Source organism: Chamaea fasciata, unplaced genomic scaffold, assembly GCF_029207755.1.
Source record: "Chamaea fasciata isolate MVZ Bird 193981 ecotype frontalis unplaced genomic scaffold, bChaFas1.0.hap1 SCAF_1, whole genome shotgun sequence".
NCBI classification, from domain to species: domain Eukaryota; kingdom Metazoa; phylum Chordata; class Aves; order Passeriformes; family Sylviidae; genus Chamaea; species Chamaea fasciata.
In genome coordinates this window covers 33,230,127-33,251,825 of record NW_027094086.1, presented here as the reverse complement: position 1 = coordinate 33,251,825, position 21,699 = coordinate 33,230,127, and the positions used below count along the sequence as shown (strand labels likewise).

The following is a 21,699-nucleotide window of genomic DNA, read 5'->3' as shown; positions in this document are numbered from 1 at the left end:
AAATGCCGAGTTTGAAACTTCTGTTTATTCCTTACCTGATCCTGAGAAATTGTCTAAAGACCCGTCTGTGGTAGTAGTAGTAGCGATCTCACTGCTGTTCATTGGTTCTGTTTTAACTACAGAAATATAAAGAGAAGATATTCCATATGCTCCTAATATTTTTGCAGGCACATGCACACACACTCACTACAAACACAAACTCAATTAAACAAAAATCTGCCAAAAATGTTCTAAATCATGGCTATCGATATTTTGCATTTTATGTATCTGTGTATACAAACAATGCAAAATACTGGCAGCTATGATTTACACATAAATATAAGATGATCAAGAGGGTTATTCCTGTCCCCAAGGAATAAGAGCCACTGTAACAAACCAGAAGTCCCCATGCAACTCTCTGCACCTGTTCTGATTCCTCTTAATCCCGCAGACCTAACAATAAGGATCCACATTTAGATCGGGTCACACAGCATTTACAGGCTTGAAAGACAGCAAATTGAATAAGACAGAAGAAGAAATAATTTTTAAATGGTTTTCGCTGAAGGCCGTTCAAATTTTGTTTCAAATTAAATAATTTTTCAGAGGAAAATTAAGAATTTGTGATGAAGTAAAACACTTTTCTTGTGGTGGATTTCTTCTCTCAAAATGAAAATCAACTTTATACTCAACAACCCTGAATAAAAAAAGAGGACACAGTCCTCACCAAATACTTCAAAGAATGCTTTTACATTTTATCCCTCTGCACCCACAACATAACACAGCTGTCTGAGAGTAAGAAAGAAAGAGACCAAGAGATTATTGCCCGTGTCATGCAGATTCATAATTAATAATCAATTAATGCCTTTTAATAAAACCTCAAGTAAATAAACATTTTCCCTCTCTATCAGTCTCGTCCAAAGTCTGTAATGTTAGGTTCAGGACAGAATCCTGATCCAAAGAGCAAGGATGGGGCTGACTTGGCATGTATGCAAAATAGGCACCAATAGCTACTTCCTATATAGTTTGTCTATACACGTGTGCTCAGGAATTACAACCAACACTAGCAGAAACCTTTGGTACCAAGTTTGGAAGGGGTGAGGCAAAGGGACTTCCCTCTTTTCACACAAGACCTTTTTTTCCATTGCCAGTCCACATTCTTATTTCTGCATTTCTATTTCTTTCACCAAGCCTCCTTCATGGGATTTGTAAGAAATCTCTCAAGATTTTACTAATCGTCCATTATTTTCTTTTGACCCTCATGCAGGATTTTTGCCTGCTAACTTGGGAGGTCAGCGCTTAGCTGCATACAAAACTCTGCTATGTCTACATTAACAAGCATTGCACTCCACTTAGGAAAGTTTCATGAAGTGAAACGGTTGAGGCAGAAGGCCCAGTGTCCAGAGGCTGGGCATTTCTGAGAGCAGTTATTCAACTTGAGAACATTAGCTGCACTTCCGCGAAGCAGCTTTTTTGAAACATGTGAAGTCCAAGACACTCCCCAAGGGGAATTAATGTGGTGAGAAAAGGTGGCCATGAGATTCACTCCAAAAGAGCGCTCATGATCTGAACCATAACTCTAATACAAAGGTATTTCTTAAAAATACAGCCTGTAAGTTATTCTCCATCCATTTAATGACTAAGTACTGGAAGTCTAACACACAGATAAAATGAAATATTTATTGCAAAGTGTCCGTCACAAGTAATTTTTCAGAAACTACCATATATGCCCTAAAATGCTGTCCTCAGAAAAAACCACAACCTTAATGAACTTCTGTGTCACAGATAGTTGGGAATTTAATAAAGATGAATAGGTACTGAAAAACTCTCCATTCCCCAAGCACTTTAATCAAAATGCCTGAAAATTGCTGCATATTTCCTTCTATCAGCCTAAGCACATTTAAGAGGATGAAATCTTGCTACACAAAGAAATAAACTGAGAAGAATAGCCACGGGTTTACCTGTAAGAAATATTTACATGTACTCTTACTGCAAAGAAAGGTCTCTTGTTTGTCCAAGGCAAAACTGACCTGCAATGGAGCATATTTCACCCCAGAATCACGGGGAAAGAGAACTGCAAAACGACTGCCTAAGAATACAAGTCTCACAGTCTATCCCAGCAGCACATGAGTCATCCATATCTATGATGAGAGACATATGGAGCTGTCCAAGGAAGCTAGGCTTTGGATGAGCACAGATTTGGCTCAGCCACATGCTGCTTACGGGTGCTCTGGATTTCAACTCTTCACATTTTCCATGACAATTAGCATTTCTGTGACGTGTCCTAAGCTTTCACATGATGACACTGGGAAATGAGTGGGAATATTGCCGCAGCTAGACAACACACATTGCAAGCTTGACAGTAACAGCCAAGACCATGCTCAGCTGTGGCAGAGACAGTGGAAAGTGACACAGGAAAGTTACCATTTCTGCTGCTCCTTTATCAAAACTGACCTTTACAGAGGTGCAGAATCATCAGACTTGAATTCTAGAGACAGACTCTGATTTAGCAAAGTACTACTGAGTTTTAGTGCCACCCAAACCACTCTTGTAATAGACTATCAACAAGAAGTTCAGGAAGCAGACCAATGTCTTCTTAATCTGCTGCAAAAAGTCAGTGTTTATTTAGAACTAAGGATTCAGATTTGGTTTATGTATCAAGGAGCTTAAGAAATTATGTCAATAGAGATATTTTTTTCTCCTTATTTTTTGCTTCTAGTCATTTGTGAGATTCTAAAAAGACAAAAAGAAACTGTGTAAGAAAACACACTCAACAGTAAAAAAAAAGGAGTAGCAGATAACAGCACAAATGTTAACTTGGAGAAAAAAAAGAAAAAAAATCAGAGAATCACAACTGCTGATCTAATGTTACGTAGATTGTTAAGATTTTTCTTCTAAAGGAATTCAGAGACTGCAAGTGCAATGTGTCCTGTTCAGTCAGCTGTATAGCAAAAGGTGATTTAAAAATGACTTATATGGCAGTTTCTGAACTCGGTTGAGAGAGAACACTTGAGACCAGAACCCACAAGTTCATGTGGTTCACTGGCCAAGTAACAACTTTCTGAGTTCACAGCTTGTCATGCAGTTCCTGGTATATATATATATCAGTAGTGTTACGAGGACTGAGATGCTGACTATTTTAAATACGGATTTTGAGACCTAGTATTTGGCTACTCCTAACACAGAAATTGTAGGACTACCTCATAAAGATTTGCACCTTCCAGCATGCAAAAAGTAAGGTTTTAAAATATCTTTTAAATATTGCTTTTATTACATGAAATACATATAAGGCTGAACTCATTTTTGTTGACAGCTATGCCATATACATTAAATCAGAACAGAAATATTGCAAACGTGCCTAACATTAAATTGGTTTTAATTTTGCAGTTTTCAGATTGAAGTAACACTATGATGTTATATTCTTTGTATTTTACACAAAAGTGGGCAAAATGAAATTATTCCTGGCTGACATCACTCAGTGTTCATGGGCTACAAGAGACTAAACAAAGTAATTGTGGTGGTTAGTTTATTTATACACATACATAAAAACATATTCTCCTGCCCTATTTTGGCTGGTCTCGTCTTCAAAAAATAGTAGTAACTAAATACCATGTAAATCTTGATTAAGTACTTTATGTATCAACTGCTATTCACACACTGTTTTGCTTGACACTATCCTCTTTCTGTACTCACTATAGAAGCCCAAAGTTCACCTGGAAGCATAAAGATAATTTTTACTAACAACAAGATAAAAATTCTACCTTGAACCTCTAAGCTGATGATATTTTCCATTATTTTATTCAAACAGTCCTCTGTCTGTAGTGAAGAATCTTGCAATTATAAAAAGGTTACAGGTTGCTCAATTATACTAATTCCTACCCAGGATATTACTGTCTCTTCCTATCACAGATTATCAAATCACCAGCTTCTGACCATGAAGCCTGATAAACTTCCTTGTTACTGCTTCTCAAAGCAGAGAACTCTTCCTGAATCTCATTGTCTGGAAACTACCAGAAGGTAATTTCCAGCCTAAATTTTTGTATGCTTTTCAAAGAAAGTCCCTGCTCAAAGCAGCACATTCTAGTTCAAGCCCAGACTGTTCCCTGCTTTCCCCTTCTCTGATGTGAGAGGCTTCAAAACTTCTCCAGTGTTTGGGCTGTGGCTAATACTTAGGCTTTACCACATACACCCCCATGACCCTCTTACGTTATGCATTTCAGGTGAAAGAGCTTTAACATCCTCATACCTCCTCATCTAGCAGTGAAAACCTTAAATTTACAAAGAAATGGTGTCACTGCTGCAGTGCAAAATCAGAAAGAAAATTCAGAAGCATCTGGATAGACAAGGGTGGATAGTATTAATACCAGCTAAGCAAGATTCAACTTGGATATTTATCTGACGAGTACAGTCATGGGTTAAAATTCACTGCAGCTGGGAGATAAGAGTATCTTTGTCAAACTAAGGTTCTTATCCCTTATTTTATTCACACTCATATGTCCAATTTTACCAAATGTTTGTATCTCAGCTCTGCAAATGGAGGCAGCATATATCCCAAACCAATCCTTTTAGAAGTGTCACGGAGTATTCTATTTCCTTTTCTTCTTTTCCTCTTTTCAATTGGGAATCTGGCCATGCATATGTTTAACAATTTGCAGTGGTCATGAACATTATTCATATTCTTTAACCAAAGCCAGACAAAATAGCCAAAAAACAACACAGGCCCAGCCATTAAGGGCAAAGAAGGTTGCCTTCACTACCTTCTAGGAACATGGACATCTTCAAGTGAACAAGAGAGCAGCATGGAGAAGTCATGCCTGCTCTGCCATTTAGGTGTACAAGACACAAGACTATCTCATGAAGACAGAAGCACAATGACAAAGCAAGTGGGACTTTTCATAAATGGGAAATATGCTCTACATTTGGCCAGTGTCTGAACTCCAGGACTGACAGACTTAAAGCCAAATTCACCTGGACAAATAGTGATAGTGCTAATTCCATTCCCCTCCAGCCAGCACCAGCAGCAGCAAATTCCCTAGCTTGTTCCATCAAACCTGGTGACAGAGGGGTCAAATGACATGGCTAACCTCGAAGTGCAACCAAGTTTCATGCTTTTTTATCTACTTGGGGCAAGCAAAATCCATCAGAAGATTATAAGATGCAAGTGCAAATGCTAAATCATCAAACCACAAGTCTGAAGCTGTAAGGCTCTTCCAATACTACCCTGTTAAGGTGTGATCGCTGACTAAGATTTTCTACTTCTGTTCCTTCTGCAGGTGCACAGTGACAGCTGGGGCTGGATTTCCTTCTCATCTGTATTACTGGCCAGGCATATGACACATGGCATTTCACATGATATTTTTGTATGGAATCACACAATGATGTGATTCCATACAAAAATGTATGGAAAATGGTACACACACGTGCATAACAGGTTGGTCCCACTGGAAAGACACTACCTCTAGAACGATGTGCTGTGGCCAGTTTTCAGTAAAGAAGTGGACATCCTCACAGGTCCTTGAAATCCCACAGCCTGTGCACTACTACTGTGCACGTGGAGGTCTGGGACCCTCAGACACACTCAGAGAGTGCTCTCACACTACCACGCTTCATCCGCAGTCTGAAATAGCATGTGCTGTGAACATCTCTGAGAAGTTTTCAAAAATAAATTATATTAAAATAATGGTGCTTCTAAGATTTCCCTTTTTATTAAAGTAATTTGTCATTTAGAGTATTTTGTTTATTTTAAATGCCTGTGGGAATCAGTATTGCTATTAACTAATCACTTAAATGAGGTCCTTTCTTTCAGGAAAAACTTAACGGAAGAAACTGAAATAGAGACTCTTTCAAAATTGTATGCACATACATATAGAAAAGACAGTAAGTACATAAATATTTATTAGCCAGTCTCCTCCTCAAGGCCTTGCAACAGGAGTTGCTTGACTGAGTCAGCAGAGAAGTGGACAAGTAATTTCACTGGCCAAGTGCCTATGAAAGAGGAATAATAGAGCATTATGCTACATGTGCTCAGGAAAGAAAGACTCCTGGTGAAGCAGGAGAATAAAAGCACAGGTAAAACAAAGAGTCTGGAAGGAAGCCAATGTAATACAGCAAGGAAAAAAAGGTGAAGAGCAGGGAAGAAAGGATAGTCCAAGTCAGCCCCTTGCCTTCACACAAATCGGCCATATCTGATTTTTATCCTCTAGAATCAGGTGGAAGAATCTTAGCAGCCTCTACAGACCCCCCAGCTTGCTTTTGGGAGCCCAGGACCTCTGCAGTTTTTGCCTCTGGCCAAACAGTCCTCTTGTACTCTTCTGGGGTGAGTAAAGAAGTCAACATCCACAACCCTTGATGCTAATACCCTACTGAAAGGCAAATACTACATCTACCTTTAGTATGCTATTATTTCAGGATGTCTAAATATGGAGGTATCAATTACAAGTTTCATACCATCAAGCTCCTTATTGCAAACACAAGTACAGAAATTTCAGCATACATAATTAGCAGGAACATCAGAAATGAGTAATTAGAAGGAACCAGAATCCAACCAGAACCACCAGAAGCTAGTTCCTGATTGTCTGATCACCTACAACAACTTTGCATTCCAAAGCACACAAAAATACAAAAAATGTAAAAAATAAGAATAAACTAAACATCACTCACTGCCCATGGGAATTGCTTAATTGCAGTACTGAAAGACTATTTTGAGTGCTACAAAGTATTGCTAGAATTTCAAGAAATATAATTTATAGAAATATCATTTACTTAGAGAAATCTACAACACACGCCATAACAACAACCAGCTCCACCCTCTCTATAGATTTCACATCTCACTCCCCCATTACTTTAGGAAATACTAAAAACAATTTTTTCTTCATTCTGTAATACTGAAACTTGACAGCAAACATACCACACAGTGCTTTTTGAACCCCCAAAGATGGATTTATGTTCACCAGACTTAAAACAACCTTTTCAATGGCCACAAATCAGATAGTCTCATAGTGGAGAGCTTTGACTGCCTTTGTGTCAGATCTCATTCTCATGTTGCAGCAGGTACTCAAAGAGTGAGAGTCATTTTTTTCCAAAGGATTTTTGATGTCCAACTCCCTTTGAAGCCTCCCTTTCTATGTATCTTTGAAAATCTGATCTTCAATTTGTTATCCATTTCCCTTCCCACTTGATATGACACTGCCTTCCCTCCTTCCTTCTTGAACATTCAAATAAAAGGGCAGTGGCAGGTCTGTATTCCTTAAATGAATGAAGAGTAGTTGCTCAGAAAATAACAGCTCCTTCCCCCAGTCCTCATCTATTCTTTTCCATTCCAGTTGCATAAAACATCATCATGATGGGCCACAGGCTTCTGTTTCTCACTCTATGCCATCCATCAGGTTTGATTTACAGTCTTAAGATAAAAGTAAGGATCTCCATAGGCAGAAACTGGATGCAGTTGTCTGCCATGGAAAACAGATTTCCTACTCCTTTCAAATTTACTGATTACTCATGGCCTTTCCCCTTGAAAGGGTATCTACCAAAGTGGGCACTGTGTTGGAATAGCCACCAGCTGTCTGATAAAACTTAATGAATGGCAATTTTATGAGCTTCCGTTGTTATTGTTGCTTTAACTCCTTCAGTATCAACCCGCCATGGCAATTCACTGACAAAGGAAGATTAGAGATAAGGCAAAACTGTGAACATTTTGATGTCTACTCTAATCATTTTTTAAGAGATTCTCTTAGGCAAGTTGTACAGGGCCATAATTTTTATGATGTTCAGCACCTGTTTTTATCTACAATAGAAGGTATTTTGCAGAAATACTTTTAAAGAGAATGCAAAAACCTCAAATACTGTAGTATTTCTATAATCAGCATCCCCTTGGCATACTAGGACAGGTTTTTCTGCGTGCCTTTAGCCAGACATTTTAGTCCTCTGCATTTATCCTGGGAAATTTCTGTCTGGTCAAGGTCTATAATTTCCTTGTTACTTCCCCATCAGTGAAGACTATGCTGCCTGGTCAAGAGAAGAATTTTGCTCTGTCAAAGTGAAATTAAGCACACAAAGAGTTATTATATAAAAGCTGCATGTAGAGACCAAATTCAGACTCAATCGCACAACCAAATCCCCATTCAGTGCTTTGAAAACTTACAGCTAAGTGTGAAGCTAAAAACATTAGCTAACAAAGTGAGCTATCTTCCAACCACATCCTCTTGCAGAAAAACATCAATAGAAGACAAGTCTGAAAACGTGCCTTAGAGGAATTAATGAACATTTGTTTGAAATGCAGCCATTTCACTTTGGGACAGGTATTTTTTCTCCTCCTTTTTTCTTCCCCTCCCCTCATCTAGAGAACATATCCTGTGCTTCAGGGTATGGAAACCTGTCAAAATCACACCCATAGTCAAATCAAATTTAACATATCTTTACAAGATATTTATAACATGCAAATACCTAGAGGCCCTGCTTCTCGGTCACGTGAATCTCTTATGTAGATCTCACGTAGATCTCTTATGCTAGAGAAGGAGGGCTCTTTCACATTAGAGAGAATGTGTACATGGCAACTGGTTTCACATATTATAATTGACATGTGAAGATTCAGCAGCCCACATCTCCACTGCATGTGCAACAAACAAACCACACTGCAGCATCTAGAAAGAGGTGTTTGGTGAGCCCATAAAACCGCAACCTTACAGTCAGCCACCTGTGTCTCAGCAGGATTCTGCTTCAAGAGTCCCAGAAAAAATAATTCTACTTCACCCTTCTTTAAAAAAATAGGAAACTTTTGCTTCATTCACTCCACTCTTTCTTAACTCTCTTTAGCAGCTCAAGGAGCCTAACAAAACATTTTCTCAAGATAAAACAGATTAGCAGCAAAAATTCCACCTTCAGATTCTCAGGCATCTGCTTCACTCACAAATTCTGTCTCTTGGCACACATCTCATTCAGAAATAAATTATTCTACTAGTTTCTTTGAAAACCTTTTCCTTCTTTGTCACTTAAGAGCAATCAGAGACAGGAATTTTCAAATTAGAGAGCTTAGAGCAGAACGGCCAAGCACAAGCTATCTCTCGGGACACTTTTGGAGCAACATCTGAAATCGCATGCGGAGTGCCCACGCCTGCAGCACCCAAACCTGCAGGGCTCTGTGTGCTAGGGCTGAGCAACCAGTCTGCAGTGCTGAGGAGGGTCATGTCACCTGAGGGAAAAGGGCAAACAAAAGAAAACCGTTTGGCTTCATCTCAGGAGGCAAACATGTATTGCAAATTAGAGCTTTCTGGGTAGAATTCACTCCAAATTCTTTTAAACTGCAAAGTTCTAGTGTCAGATAAATTTACCACGGTTCAACTGACTTTCTTCAATAAACTCTGATACCTACCTAGAAGTTTGGGTATTATTTCCAAAATTATTTTCTCCCTGAGGTCAGTGAATTAATAGATAGATACCACCTATACCTCGTTTCCTGACAAAGTAATCTTAAGCATTTCTCAGAGTGTATGCACATGGCACTACATGTTGAACAAAAAGTCAAGTCAGATGATGAACATCTTTCAGTGTTTCAAGGAACACCCCCTATTTTTGTGCTACAAAAGAACCTTCAAGTTATACAGAAGGTAGAAAACCTCAAGAAGTTTACAACAAAGGCTTCTGTGAGCTAGAGGAATTTTAATTTGAAAGGGCAATTTTATCCTGTACCAAAAGTGGTACATACCTGGTAATATGCTATAAAAATATAATAACATACTTGTGTATTTTTAAGGAAGAAGACTCATTTATGGACATAAAATATTTTCCTGCTTAAACTCCATGAGCACAACAGGCACTTTATTTATCCTTTACAAAGGTTGTGATTTTTTTTTTTCCAAACGGCTTAATATTTGATTGAAGCAATACTTTTACAGCAATAGCAAAAAGAAAATTACACACAAGTCTGGCACAAGTTCCTGTTAATCTGATAACCCATAAACTGTCCCCACTACCAAGGACTCCAATTACAATGAATAACAGAGATATTTGGGGAATTGAGGAGGGGACAACATCTGTTTGATTGACATGTGCCTTTCCTGGAAAAATGCAACGCATGTCCATAATCCTAAAGAGTCTGACAGCACTACTACAACCCAGTTCCTAGGGGAAAAAAAAAAAAAAAAGGCATATCTTTTCTACAACAGTTGTAGCAATTTACCTATACATTTATACTGAAGAGCAATACTGAATCTGCATTGACTCTCTTTTCTAGTAATGCATTAGGTCTCTGTTCATACAGCCAGTCAAATGTCATGTATGATCTTTCCCGCTATTGCCATAGAAATGCCACAGGAAAGGGCATTTTTTTTGCTGCTTGTTGTACAAACCCTTCTGTGTTTCATTATACGTATTATTATATGCATTATAGATGTATTATATTACTGGAAAAGCTGTCAGGTTGTTCTGTTGTTAGTATTCTACTGAGAACAAACATAACTTATCAACTGCCTGACTGCTTCTTGAGAAATAGGTATCAGTTTACCCCATTGAATTACTACACCTGTTTGAATTTTGGCCACTCCATCAGAGCAGCAAGCTAGCCTGAGGAACTTTCAACACTCATTTTTATTAGCCTACTTGACAAAATTCTCATAGCCTTAGGAACTTGCAAAAAGTGAGAACATAAATAAATACCAAAATAGAAAAAAAAGACTGAAAAGTTACATTCTGTACTATGGCAATTGTAAACACCTACTTTTCTTCTCTCATCATTAAACTTCCTTTTCTGTTGGTTTTTTTTTTTTTTTTTCAATTTAAGCTCTGCACATACTACCTGCTCAGTCCATTCAAACTCCATGAAAGAAACATAAACCTGTAATGAAAGCTATTGCTGAAACTTGATAATAGTAACTACTGATAAACATTGAACATTGCCTTTATGTGCCATATGAATAAACACAGAACACCTAAAATAGTAAAACATTATATAGTTTGCTGACTGTAAGAACACCAAAGCAACAAGGAGAGAAAACAAATCATGTAACATTTAAAAAAAAAACAAAAAAAGGCTGGCTCACCTTCTGTGCCATTGGGTGTCATGGAATTATTATTTATATGGGAGTTATCAAGTTTTGGACCACTGGGGGATTCACTACTACCACTTAGTCGTCTATGTGGGCTGGCTAGATCCTGCATTTCCATAGACCTGAAAACAAGATGCAACTAGTTTTAGTGACATAAGTCAACATGGATTACAGAGGAACTGCCTTTATGAGATGCAGCCTGCTATTTATCAGCATCCCAGAAACACTTAGTAAAAAATTAACTACTTCTCCCAACTTGATCTTTTCCAGTGCTTAACTCATGTTATAGTCCCACACGACTGGCCAGCTACTATAATTATTTTTGCAGCTTGTTACTAAACAAAACTTAAATTCCAAGCACTGCGCTTTAAAAATTGATGTAATCACGTATTTTTAAAATATATACAAAGATAGAATCACCAACATATGAAGACATATACTCTCTTAAAAACAAATTAACACTGCTTTTTCAAGATTTACCACTCAGTGGCAATATAATGGGCCTCCAAAACAAATAAAACACTCGAAGCAATTGTGGAAACCTATCATCTACTGACAGGGAATGAGATATTCCTGATGTATGTGTTTACTCTGGCAAACTACTTAATTGTTCCTCTGTTTCCTTTGAAACAAATGCAGCATTAAAACATTATTATGTCTGCTCACTTGTTTTCTTTGTGGATTACATAAAGCGTGCCCAATTGGAAAGGGATACGACCGACATACAGTGAATCCATACAGGCGTTAGTGTGCCTCAGCACTCTGCTGCACCTCAGCAGCTGTTGCTTGGTCAAAATGAGAAAAGAGCAGTTCCCATCTAAAGCAAAAATTAAATGTTTAAGCGGCACAAAAGCAGCTGAATATTTCAGATTTGTGCTTTCAATAGCCTTGTATTAAAAGGCCAATGGTCATCACCACCATGACATATGCCTTGGTTGATGCTGGGGCTTATGACTGCAGTATTTTATCCTTCTGTTCCTTTATACCTAAAAACTTTTGATATTGTTATTTGACGTACTCATATGAAGTAACTGCTCCCAGTAGAAACTTCACAGGTTACTGTGCCCCAAGGCATTTGAACCAGTAATTTTTCAGTTTAAAAGAAATGCTTAGGCTCTTTTAAAGACTATTAAAATTATATATAAAATTACTCCTGCAGCAATGGTATAAATATCCTAAGTGTCATTTCAGGTACAAAGCTTTTGTATTTTAACTGAAATTTTATCACAAGTTCTAAACATAGATCCTTCACTTAATATTTCTCTACCTAAAACAATCTACACAAAAAGAAGAAGCTGATATTGAGATGAGTTCAAAATGCCAGCATCGAATATAAACTCAAACAATTTAGTGAAAAAGTTACGTGCTTATGGTTTACAGACTTGGTTGCACACATGTAAAAGCTACACTCCCAGCACTTATTCATCTGCTTAATGTGGGAAACAAGAATAAATATTTTACTTGCCACTTAAAGTTCAAAAAAAAAAAACCCCCAATAATAGAAGGCTTGCAAAAAATTAGCAATTTTTTGTCAAATCCTTACCTGCAGCTCGAGGAAACAGCAACATCTGAACTGGTTTGGGACTTCTGCACCTGTAAACCAGGGAAACAAACAGAAGCTTCTATTACTCCACTTTACTACGAGGCCTTAATTTAAAGAAAGGATATCACTAGGGATGACAATTCTGTCCTTTAAACCCAAAGGGAGAGGAGGAGGGTGCAGTGCCCCTGAAAGGCATATTGTCTTTAAATTGAAGGCTCAACTGTTGTTTCCCCGGCAGGTCTCTCTCCCTCCTCCCCGCGCCAGGGGACGGCAGCCAAGTGACGGGATAGTGATTCATCAGGGGCCCGTGACAGCTGCAGAGGGGCTCACTCCTCCCTCCCCCGGCACGGCTCGGCTCGGCTCTGCCCTGCACCCCGCAAAGGTAACCCCGCCGCGCCGCCCGCGCCAGCTGCTCCTGCCCCGAACCCCTCAGCATCCTCGCCTCTTCTCATCTCTCCTTTCTCTCTCGGTCGCCACGGATCCTTGCCCTCATCACACTGGTCTTCTTCTTCCTTTGCTCTTGGCCATCCTTCCTCTGTGCCTGGGCCACAGGGAACCCACAAGTCAAGCCCACCCCAAAGGCAAGCTGGAGATGCTGATGTTATTTTTTTTTTTTTGGGGGGGGGGGAGGTGTAGAGAATAACAAGGGGCAAGCCTACCTATGGTAAAGACCTTCACTATGTAGCCAACAGCCTTACAGGACCATCTCTAAAAAGAAGCCCATCTCCAGCCAGGTCAAATTAAAATAAAAACTCCACGCATTATTGCATAGTCTTAATCCTAAAAATTCCAGTTGCTAATGAGATTTCCAATAAAATTACTTAAAATGACACTTCTGGGTAAATAAATGGGAGGAAGCTGTAGCATTTACCTCTGAGGTCACTCATGAAGAAAAGGAATCTTTTTCCACTGGGAAGCCCACCGATAATTTTTTAGTTTAATAAAATTATTCCTTTCATAACTCAGGTGAGTAGTAGTTTTCATATTCCATCAGAAAAACACTGTTGCTTTACTAACAAACTCTAGCCAGTAACAATCGTCAGCAGGTGATAAAATTCAGGTGGAAATACACTGCTTGACACTATTAGCTTAAAAGCACACGAAAGCTTCTCTGGGCAAGGTATATATCCCTCTTAATGTCTGCAGTGAGGATGTTTCTTGTGCGTTTCCACTCAACCTGAACCGACATCTCTTAAATGATCACAGAGCAAAGACAAGGGAGATGAGGCATTTTAAGTGCCATAAAAATCATCCGAGCAAATCCTACTTATGTGTCTGTAGGGTGGGTTTTTTGTTATTTTTAATCACAGACAGAATTACTACGAGCAAGAGTAAACAACTGCTAGGGGTAGTCAGGCAAGGAAGAACATTACAAATGATGTCAAGAAGCATGCAATAATGCATGCTGAAAAACATCAATCTTTTTATAACTGGGTACTTAAAGTACTGCATAACACGCTTTTCAATACATCGTTGCATGCCAAATCAAACTAGACTAGCAGATACAGTCAAAACTGTGCATTTTGGTTTAAGGATTTTTTTCCCCCCCCCTTAGTTCTTTACCCCAGAAACTGCTGCGGAGTGCCTTAGGATATGCTTCTGCTGTTACTTCTAAACACCTGGAAAAAATTATAGGTGAGAACTAAGTTTGCCTACAGAGCTATCTTCACTCTCTCTTGCACAAGATCTTTTAAAATCCATCTTTTTATAACAGAAAAAACATCCTTTTTCAAATGGATGCTTTAACTAAAAGATATTTTCCACCATGCACTACACAATTATTCATACATAATTAAAATTTAAAAAATGTAGTCCTCACTATTTTAAGTACCAAATTTTTACAAAAATAGTAACTTCTGTACATTTGAAAATATATACATTCTATAAATATATACATGTTCATGTATGTGCATAGCAAGAAAGATCTCATTTATGTATTTGTTGGACAGGGCAAAAAAAAATAACTATCTCATTCAAAGTGAATTAAATACATACCTTAAATGTCCTCCAACACTCTATGATTTGTGAAAGTTCATATCCACAATTTTCATTTTCATTAGACATACTTTAGATATATTCCTTTGTGTCTCAAGGATTATTTAAACCATGTGTTGCACGTTACCAAATTTAAAAATGACTCTTTAATCAAAATAACTTTAAAACAACTAATCCTCACTTAGGCTGGTCAGCTGAATCCACAGAGTGGTCCAGGAAAAATAAATCTACTCTCAAGAATGCGAATGCAGACAACAATTAGACACAGATGTGAGTGAAATTAGTTACAGTTTACAAAATGCTACACTTCACATGCTTTCAGTTTTTTATGTGCAGTACAAAATTACAATGTAGTAAGGAACCACACTTGTGACGACCAGTTAGTTCATAGAATAAAAACATTTCTGGGTGGTGTGAGCTTGTGCTTTCTCTCATATATTCCCATTTTGTCAACAGGTTTCTGGATAATTGAAGTTTGGCAACATAAGTCACATATCAAAAAAAAAAAAAAAAAAAAAAAAGTGGGGGAAAAAAACCCAAATGCTTTGCCTTACCCAGACAGAAATGGGTCATTAAAAAAAAAAAAAAAAAAAAAAAGAGAGAGAGAGAGAGAGAGAGAGCTGTCACACCCCCTTCATACTCAGTGCTCTACTTAAACTAAAAAAGCCTTACATGCTAAATGGCATACACGTTCTTCTTAATACCTCAAAAACATTGCTCTATATAATTTAATTTTTGTCAGTAACATTCACATCTTTCTCCTTAATACAGATTGCAGATTGGGCACTATGTAGTACATGGCGAGAAAAAAAAGGACAATGATAGCAAAGCTACTTAAAATTCATCCATTTAAGAATCTTAAACCAGTAACATCAAATTCTGATTAGTTAATGAGGTCTTTTAAGTTTGCCCTTTTTTCTAATTAAATTTATAATTCTTCACAGATGTAGGTTTTGTTGATGTTCAATTTGTCTCTCTCATTTTGTTAAACCTCACATAGTACTCCACCAATCCATTGAATAGCCACATTAAATCTGTTAATACCATGCTCTTCAACCCCAGAAATTATTTCCAGAAGGCAAACTTGCTTTGAGAGATCATCAAACAAGACTCAAGGTACACATTTTATCACATTTTCCCTACCACAGAGCTCAGGATGCAGAGGAAAATTCATGACTTTTGCACTGTTTATTATACTTTGTTAAATTACAAATCAAAAGCATCTGACAGAAGATCATGTATGAAGCCAAAAAGTTAATAATGTTCTGTGAAAAGTAAACTGTAAATGGGAAGGGATTCTAAATTTCAGCAGCACAAAGCAAATAAAATGTAGGTACTTGTCTAAATTACAGCTTCTCCACAGTATTTTTGCTTGCTAGGAGCAATTTTTTTAATGGCTATAATTTAAAACATTTTTCCAGCTGAAAAGAAATTTTTGAAGTGAAAATAAGAATTTAACTCAGAAAACTATAGCCAGCACACACATTTTCTCTTAAAATACAGTTCTACTTTAAAGAAGCAAATTTCAAAGACAATGGCAGTTTTCAAATGAGGGTGTTCCTTCTTAGGCAAAAAAAACCCCAACCAAACCAAAAAACCCCTGTCATTTTTAGGAAGGGGTGGAGGGAGGGAGAGAAAGGGACTTTTTTCCCAACAGCACTCTTTACCTCCCTAAAAGAAGGACACAGTATCTACCGACACAATGGCTTCAACAGCCAAAACGTTACAAAACTAAAATGCAAACTGGCTGCAGAAAGGCACCTTGCTGGCAACCCAGGAAATTTGGTAATGCTTTCACTCTTCCAATAATCATGTATTGCTAGGCTCCAAGGGAAGAGGTTGGGCTTTTTCACTAGATATTCACATCAAAGACAAATTGTACTTATTAAAGCAAAAGTGGGTAATTGCAGTTATTTAATTTTTAATTACCAGTTTAAATTCTTCTAAAGTGCTATCCTGTGTGCTCATTTCATACACTCATCAATGAAACATTTTGAAATCCCAACACTTTCTTCCCTTTAAGAAAGAAGTACTACAATGTGACAATGCTTCTATTATGACCAGCCATTTAAGAATGTCTTTCTGCTTTTCCAAGATTTTTTTTGGCTCCTGAGAAATACTTATTGCAATTCAAACAAAATGATTACTCATTCTTTTTTTCTCCTAAGGTGAAGCATGACTCAAGTCCTCTGTCACTGCACAGAACTGCTGAGAGGGGATGGCTGCTCATTTCCAGACCCTTCCAGGCCTTGCGAAAACTCTGACAGCACTGAGGTGCTTGGCTAAAAACTGCATGTCATGGGTTTGTGAGCAACATGAAAACGCTGTGTGCATATGTGTTTATATACCTAAAGTTCTGCAATGTGTATAAACACACATATATGTACTTTTACACAGACATATCCATATATATACTATTAATTTATTTGACACCTCAAACCAGTAGTCGGTGTTCTGGCAGATGTTTTGCGAACCATCTCAGTATGGGCTGGAAAATAAAATAATCTCTATACATGGTATCTAACATTAAAAACTTCCAATGATACACTACACCACATTTCCACTTCTTATTCCAAATTTCTCCTGGTGCTCATTTTTAAATTTAAACAAACTACATGAAACACACTATCATTTTATTTTCCCGGATAGCCTTTATCTCTTCCGCTTACCTCAGTTTTGAACATTTGCGTACAGAAGAAAGCAAAAAACGCACCAAGACACCTTCAAAGAAACATTTTTAAGTGCACTAACACCTTTCCTTTTCCAGACTCAATCTTGCATTGTAAAGGGTAGTCCTTCCTCTTGGTGTTTGAAACACCGAGTGAATGTTTGGTGGGTCTTGGTTGCTCAAAAGCAAGACGTAAATTTAATGAGACTTCAGAAGGTCTTTCACTTCCTTGTTCTAAGATCACCGTTCTAAATAAGCCACCTAAAATGTCAATAAACGTCAAATATTTCCGTTGTGTAGATGTTTATTCTGTCATCTTGAAAAGCTCTCCTGTGGGGATCTGCATGTTTTCTTTGGTGTTTGGAAAATTTAAACATATTAAGCAAAAGGATTTCCTGCTTCAGAAAGCACTGTCGAATGCCTGTCTCTGTCAGGCATTCTTCCTCCCAATTTTTTTTTTTTATTATTTTTCTCACGCTCTCAAGTCTCTTTCAACAAGGTCTGCTGGTTTCGTACAGTACGTGTCTATTTCCACCCCCCATTCAACATCTCCCCATCACGTTACTCCTATGTGCAGAACCATTAGCACTCGAAGAAATCAAACGGGAGAATCCCCAAACCTGGCCGATCACAATAAACAGAACCTCCTAACATCTGTTTTGTGGGAAGCCTACAAACCCCAGCCTGAACTACGGCCAAAATTAACTGCTGCGCCCAGTGATTTATAATTGAGCGCCGCTCTCCTCCGGAGCGGCAGGACGCGCGGAAAGCGCCGCTGCCCATACGCGCCGCCCGGCCCCGCCGCCGCGGGACCCCGCTCTCCTGGGCAGCCAGGCTGCTGCAGCGGCCCCCTTTCCCGGTGCCGTCCTCCCGGTTCTCCCGGCCCGCTGCCCCGCTGTCAGTGCCCGCGCCCCGTACTCACGGTGCCGGCGCGCAGCTTCGCGGGTCAGAGCGCGGCGGCCGCGCCTCCCATGGCGCGGCGGGGCAGGAGCGCCCCGGGGCCGGGCCGCGCCGGGCCGGGGCTGGGCAGACAAAGCGCAGCCAAGGGAGGCTGCCGGCAGCCCCGCCGTCTGTTTGCTCAGCCTCGTGAGTCTGCCCAGGCAGTGCCTGGGGGCACGCTACCGCTCCCGCGCCCGCTTTCCTTCTCACTCCCCTTCGCCTTTTTTTTTTTTCTTTTTTTTTTTTTTTTTTTCCCCCTCTGCTTTCTTTTTTTTTTTTTTTTTTTTTTTTTTCTTTTTTCCCTCCCCTTTGGGTTTTGTTTTTGTTTTCTGTAATGCTAACCGCAGCTATTCTCTTGTCCCGACCTTATTGGTTTAAAAGCAACAACTGCAGTGAGGCTTGCGCGGTCCGAAGTCAACCCTCCTGCACGGGCGAAACGCAGCCGGGGCTGCCGCGCTCCGCCGCGGAAACTGCGCGCCCCCGGCCGCCCCCTCCGCCCCCCGCCCGGCCGACACGGCCCCCCTTCCTTGCACCTTCCTCAGCCTCACCCCAGAAAAACTCCTGAAAATCCCTCGGGTCCCTCCTCATTTAGAAAGTTGAATTGTGCGTAGACGCGTCCCCTCTTTGTAAGCTGGGTTTAAACTAAAGCCGTCCTAATAGAATAACTGGAATTACACCAACATGATATCAATGAGAGAAGCTAAACAGGGATAGTCATAGTGGCCCTTAGAGCACACAACCAGCATGCACGTCCGGACATGCCGTTTTGATTGGATATGTAACAGATTTGTTCTCAAATATCTGAGATTCTTGCAACCTTGTAAAGAAAGGGTCTGCTAAAACTATTTAAGCTGGCCTTCTCCAATTTAAGGGTATTTATTAAATAAAATATCTGGAACTTCTAAAATGGTTTAAACCATTAAACCATTAAATATCTGTACGTCAAAAACCAGTTGTAAATGTAGTCAAATTTGTATTTTAATTAGCACTAATCACTTACTAAAGTTTTAAAATTTAAAACTGTATTTTAGGTTTCCATAGACCGTACAAATGTTTCCAAAGAAGGGAGAGATGGTTGCATAGAGTTAAATTTGTGCATTAAGTAACCTTAGCTTTTACCAATCAATAGGTAATTAAGTAATTTAATTAGTAAGCCATTAAACTCAAATGGGTTTATGATGCTTTTCTATTACAGAACTTTTAGTTGCTCATAATCAGAAAAAAAAAACCTTACTCTTTTCAAAATACATACATTATGTTAAAAAACATTCTAACATACATAGTAACGAAATTTGACCAGCATTCTCCAGAGCATTTCCACTATGCAGACAGTATCTTTCACTTCATGTAACACTATTTTTTTCTATACTTTTTTTCCAGTGCGCATAATCCAAATATGATGAGGAAAACAGCGTAACGATTTGTAGCACCAAAAAAGAAGTCTTTATACCACGCCAGGTATAAAAGTACTAAAAGTACTAAATTTAAAGAAACCAAAACAAAACCAAAAATCAATAACACCCCCCCCCCCCCAACTTTATACTGTATAAACAGATTGAAACAGAACCTTTTTTCTCTTTACAAAAACCTGTGGTTATTCACTGCTAATATATCCTTACCTTCAATTAACTAATCTGTGAATGAAAGCAATACTTCTAGAGGAGAAATATCTTCTGGCTACTACATCCCAGTAAGTGAGACATTATTTTGTAGCAAGTACATTGGGAATACTTCAGGGAAGCAGATCGGTTTGCAAAGCTACAAGTCAACCACGAGCTGAGAACGCACCTAGGATTTCATTTTGTTTAGCAGAGAAAAGGGATCTCGGGACAGTCGCACACCATATATGGGAACCCAGGTCAAAATAAGCAGCTTTCGATTGGGCCCGTCTGCGTAGCCAGCGCAAACACAATCCCATCGCTTCTTCAGAGTCACAAACCACATCTCACGCCAAGAAAACTATTTATCATGTTCTATATTAAACTGTGAAAGGAATACAAATTAGTTATTATGGAGTCACGCAGTTTTGTCAGGTAAAGTCACTGAAACCCTGAAACATAAGGCTATGCAATCATTCTGAACTATATGCTTTTTTGGAACATCCACCATCTTCTGGAAAATGCTTACCACTGAGTTCTTTACCAGTGTTAGTAAGATTATTTTTTAAAAGCCCTACCCAATCAGATATAAAGACACACCTTCCTTCACTGGCTGTAGGAGCTACATCTATTAAATGAATAATATTAGGCACACACTTTAATGAAGGAGAAGCTCTTTTTTTTTCCAGAAGAACTCAAAAAATATCATGTTGTTGCGAGGTACAATCTAACACTGGAAAATGTAACTCAAAACCCTTTCTCAAAAACAGTGATACTTAAATGATGCTATGGAAATAAAAAAAATATTTAAAAGAAGACTGTGACTTCAATGATGCGTGCAAATTTAAGCATAAATCTATTTCATTCCATTATCGAAAAACAAACCCAAATAGTGCAAATGTATTAATTAATAAATTGCAGTATTTTAAATGTAAAGATTACTGAAACAGGTTTATTGCTGCTTAGTTTGTAGTCCCTACTGGGAGTTATATCTAAGTAATAACTTCAGGAGTGTGCCCAGTCTCTGTATTTAATTAAAATAAGACAGATCTCCACACACACGTACAGAGCTTGATGATGTGAGGATAAACATGGGATAAATTACACAGAGGCTAAGATAATCAGAAAAAGGGTGTTGGCGATGCATTGCAAGGAAAGAATCAGCTTTGAATTTTTAATCTCTTCTGTAGTATGGCATGTAGGCAGTATGGGAACTGAAGCCATATAAATGATCTAGATGGGGGATATGAGATAAAGTAGGGTCCTCTGTGTTTATACAGCCATTAAACACTGCCTTAAAGTTCTTTATCTGATGTCTAAAGATTGGACTTCAGATTAGTGTGTATCATTACCCCGTGATAGGGTCTAACCTATGAACTTATCCTACAGCTGACACTGTGGACCAGATCCTCATTTGGTTTAAGTGAGTGCAGTTCTTTTTATTTCAATAGGTAATCTAATTATGACAGCCGAGTGCTGCACCGATTTGAAACCTACTTGAAAGAGGTTTGTTTACTTATCTTTTGGGGTTTGTTCTTCCCAGTAACTGCATACCAAATCAGTGCAGGGTGGCTTTTTTTGGTTACTGGCACCCAACATCATTTTCAAACCACAATTGCACTAACACTGGGTTTGGAACAGAGATTTCAGTAGGATTTGCATATGTTTACAAATTTGCCCTGATTCTGTATTCCCATTAATGCAGCTGGCATCTCAAGAGTCCTAAGAAGCAAAGGACCCCGGTCTATTACATAACATCAAATGCACAACAAGCTACTGGGTATATTATTACAACCATTACCCATGCAATATGGTTTTAACTTCATATGCAGTGTCACTTGTTTTAGCACAAGTAAAATGGGTCCATCTGGAACACAACATTTACTGGGCGCTTAGGTGCTATGATTACAGATGTTCTGGTAATTAACAAAAAATTAGATG

The 21,699-nt window shown here is 38.7% G+C and overlaps 1 protein-coding gene across 1 annotated transcript in view; it reads right to left on the bottom strand.

Moving 5' to 3' along the window:
- The window catches only part of EYA1 (EYA transcriptional coactivator and phosphatase 1), an 86,778-nt gene extending 68,611 nt beyond the window's left edge, over positions 1-18,167 (bottom strand). The window contains exons 1-5 of the mRNA XM_066180273.1: positions 18,144-18,167; positions 12,559-12,608; positions 11,010-11,137; positions 9,101-9,163; positions 36-116 (exon numbers count right to left, since the gene is read on the bottom strand). Coding sequence (XP_066036370.1) covers positions 36-116; positions 9,101-9,163; positions 11,010-11,133 — 268 coding nt within the window. The 5' untranslated portion in view covers positions 11,134-11,137; positions 12,559-12,608; positions 18,144-18,167. The remainder of the gene's footprint in view (positions 1-35; positions 117-9,100; positions 9,164-11,009; positions 11,138-12,558; positions 12,609-18,143) is intronic.
- Positions 18,168-21,699: the final 3,532 nt, after the last annotated feature.